This window comes from Haplochromis burtoni, unplaced genomic scaffold, assembly GCF_018398535.1.
Source record: "Haplochromis burtoni strain Fernald_Lab_line unplaced genomic scaffold, NCSU_Asbu1 Contig_16, whole genome shotgun sequence".
Lineage (NCBI taxonomy): Eukaryota > Metazoa > Chordata > Actinopteri > Cichliformes > Cichlidae > Haplochromis > Haplochromis burtoni.
Window position 1 is genome coordinate 41,735 of NW_024582377.1, and position 7,533 is coordinate 49,267.

Genomic DNA, 7,533 nt, shown 5'->3' on the forward strand with positions numbered 1-7,533 from the left:
ATGTTATTACGGTGTATCCATATAAATGGCCCACCCTGTATAATGACGAGTATTTAAACAAAATTTTTAATGATAAGTTTATGTCTTACGAAAACTACCCAAGAAGATCAGGACATAAATATAATGTTAAAAATAATTATAGTTTTAAAATTAAAAGCACCACTGACTTATTAGGAAATTATAAATCAGTAAAGGAAGTTTTATCAGTATTGCTATTTATTGAATACGTTCTCTCTTTTTAAACTGGGACGTAGAAACACTGAAATAAGAGGTCATGCATAAATAAACTAAAAATCAAGACACTTATATGTAATCAATTATCATCTAGCTTCTTAATGAGAGAAAGGTGAAGCCAGATACATCAGTAAAAAATATGGACACTCTAAGTGACTTAACAACAGTGATGGGAATAACGGCGTTACAAGTAACAGCGTTACTAACGGCATTACTTTTTTCAGTAACGAGTAATCTAACTAATTACTATTCCTATCGTTACAACGCCGTTACCGTTGCAAACAAGAAAATGCGGAGCGGTCACGTTACTATTTTTCAACAAACAGACGGTTGAAGCTGTGTTTAGGTTACTGCACCTTATATCAGTTGCACGGAAGTAGCTGTAAGTAATCTGGGCGCTACAGCTTTAAGTAGCTGCGCGCGCTCCTGCGGGTGGCAATCACTTTCTGCCCAACGATCACTTTTTTGCACAACACCTGGAGCTAAGGGGGCAAAAGAATCGCATGAGTGCTGCTGTTTAACTGAGGAAGAATAAAGTAGTCGTAGTCGGTAAGCCAATCACATGACCACTTCAAGATGACAAAGCAACAAGGTGATATTTTTAAATTTTGAATTTTTAAATTGTGTTGATAGGACACGTAAAACCAGAGTCATGATAAACAATATATACATGGCGTTTTTTTCCTCAATAGTTTTGTCAAGTTTACTGTCTAAGGACAGCGCTAGCAAGCACTCTGCTTATGACCAAAAAAAGAAAACAAAAACCCACCCCTTTCGTGTTGGTGGAAAAATTCACCATGTCCACCAATGTCTGTGAAGGTTCTCACTAATCAAAAACTGATAGGGCAACCTGACATTTGGTTGTTTAGGAAGAGGGGGAGGTTTTAGGAGTGATGAGAGAGAGAGAGAGCAGAAAAAGAGAAAGAGAGCGAGTTTTGAGATGTGAGAGGTTTGTGACGTTTAACATGTTTGGAGTGTGTAGTTAATGTGTTGTCTCGTGTAGTTAGTTAGTGCGTAGTGTTGTGTGTGTGTGTCATAACAATGAGGTGACTGCTGTCTGCAGGTATCAGGCTGTGATGTTCTCCTTTATAGTGGACAGAAATTATTTTTTCGGAGTGGCACAAATAATTTGTGTGGCATCTTATTGAATGCAGAACAGCTGATTGTTCTGTAAATAGTTTGAAATGGTTATTTAAAAAAGGGTAAAAGGTAAATGGCTGCAAATAACTTTGTTTGCGAAACTTGTGCATATGATTTTAAAATTGGCAATTTATCTTAAAGTTATGAAATATGATTAAATAAACATGTTTGTGGTTGTTACAAAAACCTTTTCTACTTGGGATTTATGTTTTTTGTCTGATTTTGGATCAATTTTATTAATACAGTATGTCAAAATGAAAACATAACTGTAAATTCAAACACGTGAGGTTGTGCTGAAAACAATGATACCAAACAAGGCAAAGTAAATAGTTTTTAACGGTGAAATGTAGAGGAAACATCAAATGTAATGAAAAATGACCAATTATACCCTGGACCCCAGAGGGTAAATTTTTTTTTTTAAGTAACGCAATAGTTACTTTACAAGTAATTCATTACTTTTAGAATATTGTAACTCAGTTACCAACTCAGTTACTTTTTTGAAGAAATAATTAGTAACTATAATTAATTACTTTTTCAAAGTAACTTGCCCAACACTGCTTACCAATATAAATATCACTGAAATAAAATGATATGACATATATTAGTGGACATGCAAATGTCAGACTTTAATGTCAATTTTATTTCTATAGCACATTTGAATGCAACAAGGTTGAGCAAAGTGCTTTATAAGTTGGTCAAACCAAAAAAGATAAAACCGTAGATCGATCGAATTAATGGAATAAATATGGAATAAAAACAAACAAAAACAATAAAATGAGCTATATTGGTGGCGGGGTTAGCACAGAGAGACAGATAACCATTCACCATCCACAATCATAACATAAAAAAAACACATGGTACTCAAACTTAACCCAAGTTAAAAAATTTTTTTAAAAAAAGCGACCAGAGCAAAACAAAACACACAAGTAAAATATATGTGTCAAAAACAAAGACATAGTCCAACATATTAGAAAACCTAGCCTTATTGTAAGGCTGTATTTATTGTTTGGTTAAAATGTAACTAGTTATAAAAACATTATAACTTGACTGACTTAAATTTCATAATTTCTAGAAGATTCTTTTATCCTCAAATATAATGATTAAATAATAACAATTTAACGTATATATTTTGACAAATCTATTCTAAATCAATTAAAAAAAAGAAAAAAAAGAATGCATTTTTATTGTGAAGGACGCCGTTTGATCCTAACCGGAAGTGAGTGCGGTCTTCTTTGTCGTCGTAAAACATTTCATACCAGCGTTTCGGATCCACTTAGTGCCTGCGTTAACAAATGCAGCGATGCCCCTTTTTTATGGTCTTTCTCAGGTAACTTCAGCTACTGACTTAGTACACTGACTGCATCATGGTTAACCTCTGCTGTCTCTGCTGCGGTGAACTCCCTGAACCCCGCCCCCCTCCCCCGGGAGCAGCGCGGGACTCCCGCTCCGCACAGCAGCAACATCAGCAGCAGCAGCAGCCTGCTGGCTTCGGCCCAGACGCCTCGGGGCTGAGGGGGCCACCAAAGGGGGGAGCGAACGGAGCGCTATTAGGAGCGAAGCAAGTGAATAAAAAGGAGTGAGCTTCCAGTTTCTCTCGGACATGCGAAAAAGTGCAGCATGCTCTCATCCGATCAGGACTCTGCGGAGGACGCGGCGGCCAGCGGTCTCAATGATGTTGATGGAGAAGAGGAGGAGGAGGACTCACCGGCTGAGAGTGATGTCCCGGAGGAGGTAAGAGCAGACAGATGTAGTCATTATTTTTTCTTCTCTGATAACTTCCAGAAAAGTAAGTAGTAGGTAATAAAGAGCCATATGTTCATTGTTCAAATGTAGGAGGAAAAGCCACACAAAACATGCGGTTTTGTTTCATTACTGCCTTTTTGGTGCCCCGTGCAGTTATCTCTGTGCCATCACTTTCACCTGCAGCCAAACAGCATCATTGCTTCTTGAAATGTCACAATAGTTAATTTGACATAGTGGCAGCACACTCCAGTGATGTGGAAAAGTACTGTAACGACAAAAGCACAGATTATAGTCTTGCACAACACAAGTTTACATGCATGTGTCTGCATTAGTTCCTCCACGCCCTTGGTTTTTACTGTCATCGCGTAATTACTGTGCTTCTGTCTGCAGGGGGATGACTCTGACCACATTTCTGTGGTTGCAAACAACTTGTGCCTATTTTTCCCTTACATTTCCTGAGTTCAGCTTCCTGTAAACTGTCTCCATGACCAAGGATCTAGCATATATGAGTCAGCTTTTCTTTTTTATTAAAGGGTAACCTTTTTCAGATGTCGCACCTATGATGTCTGCAGTCACAAGGCTTGGACCGCTTCAAAGTCCGCCCTCTCTGGTTCACAAGAACTGAATCCCTCATTTGCTCCACAAATAACTCAGGTGGAACCGGCAGTGTAAGGCATCTGCACCCCTGTGGCAGTGCAGTAATGAATGGCTGGCTGTCAGGATAAATCCTTTCACTCCATAAAACACCAGAGGTAGTCAATGTGGAGGAATATCACCACGAGACAAAAACAAATTTAAGCATTTGAAATCAGGAATCTCAGATAATTGCTTGACAAAATGCAGTCAATTTAATTTCAGTAAATAGTCTGAGCTAAGGTTCTCTTTATGCACTCTGGAAGTTTTGACTGTTAGTGTTACTGATGAAATAGCATTCAGCCAGTGTGTTTGCTGAATAGGACTGTTTGACCGCTGCTCAGTTTTGCAAATGGGAGCACTTTATGTTTCTGTTTGGGCGCTCCGCTCCAAACCTCCCAGTGCTCCGCAGAGTGATGGATGGGTTTGTGACAAAGTGGTAACAAGAGAAGCTTTCAGGACATGTACTCAAGGGAGAGTGAAAAAAAGTGAAAAAAAAAGATACTTTTACCCTACTATTTCTTTGTCTAGCTAAAAGCTGTGGGATATATTTTATTCTTTACTAAGAACAGTATAGGCCAACTGCAAGTAGAATAAAATGGACATGTTCAAGAGAAGTACTGATGCTTCATAACTGAAATTAACTGTGGTCCATCTATAAATTTTCTTAACTGCTTATCCTATTCAGAGGTTGTGGAGGATGGAGTCTGTCTCAGCTGTTATGGGGCAAAATGAGGGCTGCACCCTGGACAAGCAGACACCTACGGCCAGTTTAGAATCACCCATTAACCTAACATGCAGGTTTCTGGAGGAAGTCAGAGTGCACGGAGAACATACAGCTCCATGCAGCCTCACCCAGCTGGTGCATGTGAAGCCAGGACCTTCTTTGTGTGAGGAGACAGAGCTATGAGCCACTGTGAACCCACTGTGTTCAGTTACAGTCGACCTCTATTTACTTTAGCTGTAATTTAGCTGTTAATGCAACTAAAATGTGTTGTTTGGAGATGGAACAAACAAACTGCTTCCATTATTGATAACTGGTGGAACTTTGTTTTGCAAAATAGCATGAAAAAAGCTTGTATCCATGCCGACACTTCCATTAAGAGTCTTTCTTTCAGGAATAAATCTTGTTTCTCTCTCAACATCATGCAATACTTGATTTCTGCCACTTTATTTTTTACCTTTATTATGGTGATCTGATTTTTACGAATACACCTGACCTTACCTAAAAAGATCAGATGCTGTCTGCCGTTGTTATTTACATTTTTATCAGATTCTATCATAGTCATGTACACCATTGTTCTCTGTATGCTGCTGTTAAGCGGCTGTCTCTGTGCGCCCGCAGGCACAAACGTTTGTCTCCAGACTCAGAAGAGAATTAGAAAATAAGACTTTTTAAAAAGCAGCCGCTATTATCCAGGAACAATCTACAGAAGGTGGTCCTCCACAGTAACCGGTGTAGGATCAAGAAAAAAGTTCCCTTGATCTGCTTAATTGCTCTCATAATTGCTCTTGTTTTTGATATGGTATTGCATATGATCCGGTTAACTCACTTGTACATGTTTTACTTACATTACAGTCCCTGCTGAATCCCAGTGTTCTTCCTTCAGTGTGATTTACTCTGTGCTTAGGTAGGGAAAAAGCGCTTCGATTTATAGCTTAACCACTTTCATTTGCATTTCTGCTGCGAGCCTTAAAATCGCTGCCATGTTTAGCGGGTTCATTGCTTTAAGTGTGTTTTTTCATTACTCTCCCCTTCATTTCTTTTCCATCCCTTTCCCTCGCTCTCTCTTTCTCTCTGCAGCAGCGTCCAGTCAAGCAGTCCCTGGGTGCTTGCGTCTGTCGGGAGTCCCACTGGCGCTGCCTGGTGCTCTCCCTGCTCATGTACAGCTGCCTGGGTGCAGTGGCCTGGTGTAAGCTGACCCGGGTCACCAAGATAAGCTTCAACTCTGCCCTCACCTCCTCTTTAACATCCTCCTTTACCTCCTCCCTGCGGGGCGCCTCTGGGGTGGGCATCGGAGGACACGCTATGATCTACCACGACAGCCCCTGCTCGGACGGCCTCATCTACATCCCCCTGGCCTTCCTGCTCATGCTCTACGTGCTGTATATTGTGGAGTGCTGGCACTGCAGGGCCAGGAGCGAGCTGCAGTGCAAGGCAGACGTGGACAGCGTGTACGAGCGGGTGCTTCGGATGCAGCGGGCCCAGCCTTGCATTTGGTGGAAAGCCATCAGTTACCATTTTGTCCGGCGGACACGACAGGTGACCCGGTATCGTAACGGGGATGCGTACACCACCACGCAGGTGTACCACGAGCGAGTCAACACTCACGTGGCCGAGGGCGAGTTTGACTACAGCCACTGTGGCATGAAGGATGTATCACGTGACCTTAGAGGCCTGGAGAGGCATCCAGCCATTCGCCTGCGCTTCACCAAGTGTTTCAGCTTCACCGAGGCGGGCCCAGAAAATGATTACCTCAGCCAGAGAGCCAGGTTCTTCTCTGAAATCGAAGGTTTGGATGATTACATGGAGGCTCGGGAGGGGATGCAGCTGAAGAATGTGGACTTCAGAGAAAACCTCTTAGCCTATGTAGACCCAGACAGCATGCCTTGGTACACTTCCCAGGTTGCCTTCTGGCTGGCAGCTCTGCTCATGCTTTCCTGGCCTCTAAGAGTGCTCACGGAGTACCGCACTGCTTACGTGCACTACCGCATCGAGAAACTGTTTGGGTTGGAGTACACCCACAGCAGCCCCTCCCCTCTAGATGAAGACAGGCCTGTGGGGAGAAATATTGGTTGCGTTATTCCCAGAGTTGACACGCTGGACAGCACTGAGATGGAGTGGCACATACGCTGCAATCGCCAGGTGATTCCCAGCTACTCTGAGGCGATGCTGTTAAACATGAGGACAGGGGCTTCTAATTCATTACAAGACACGTCTTCCTCTAACTGCCTTCTACTGGACAGCAGCCAGACTGCTGAGAGCTACGGAGCGCTCCAAAGCCAGGACGACTGCGAGCAGTGCAGCGAGCTGAGCGGACAAGGAGCTGGAGGAGGCAGGAGGAGGACGATCACCAGCTCCAGCTGCTCCTCCATCCTGTCCTGCCGCGGAGCGCTGTTCCACTCGCACCTCTCCTTGGACACTTCTCGCTTTTCCCTCTGCCGCATGTACGGCTCCCATCGAGGGAGTCGCAGCAGCAATCTGACGGAGCCCTGCTGCGCGGACGAGCAGTGCTGCCGGTCGGACTCCAGCCAGCTGGCGCTCAGCAACAGTCCACCAACGTACAGAGACGCACACTTCTTTCCTGTTCTCATTGTGCACCGGTCCGAGGGCAGCGAAGGCGGGAGGGAAGTGAGGCGCTACTATGTACGGAGGGGGTCATCCTGTGTGGAGACGGCCTTGTGAGACAGTGGTTAATATCAGATATGATGGAGGGTATGGTGGGGTTCATTGCTATGTGGATAAAATATGCACTTTTAGCAAGTTTCACAGTAAAAAGAAATTAAAACAAAAGGAAACCAAGAGTGTTAATTTATTTATTTTGAAAAAAGTTACAGATAGCGATAGCACTGAACTTCATCCACATCCTGTTGCTACACCAGGGAGTCTTATCTTGGAATTTTCATGTCTTTGCTGCATGATCTGCGCATCCTGCTAATTTCATCATCTGTCATTTGCAGAAATATTTTCATTGTGTGTGTGTGTGTGTGTGTGTGTGTGTGTGTGTGTGTGTGTGTGTGTGTGTGTGTGTGTGTGTGTGTGTGTGTGTGTGTGTGTGTGTG

The 7,533-nt window shown here is 43.0% G+C and overlaps 1 protein-coding gene across 2 annotated transcripts; it reads left to right on the top strand.

The window, feature by feature from the left end:
- The first annotated feature begins 2,474 nt into the window (after window positions 1–2,474).
- Window positions 2,475–7,493, top strand: LOC102295150 (transmembrane protein 151B). 2 transcript variants are annotated; one of them, XM_005950488.3, is made up of 2 exons: window positions 2,475–3,105; window positions 5,555–7,493. In XM_005950488.3, exons 1-2 carry the CDS (start codon window positions 2,992–2,994, stop codon window positions 7,154–7,156), a joined length of 1,716 nt encoding a protein of 571 aa, XP_005950550.1. In that variant the 5' UTR covers window positions 2,475–2,991; the 3' UTR covers window positions 7,157–7,493. The 2 variants fall into 2 exon arrangements, 1 of the variants encoding a protein (XP_005950550.1); XR_006054058.1 differs by having other exon boundaries at window positions 2,989–5,381; window positions 5,555–5,648.
- Window positions 7,494–7,533: the final 40 nt, after the last annotated feature.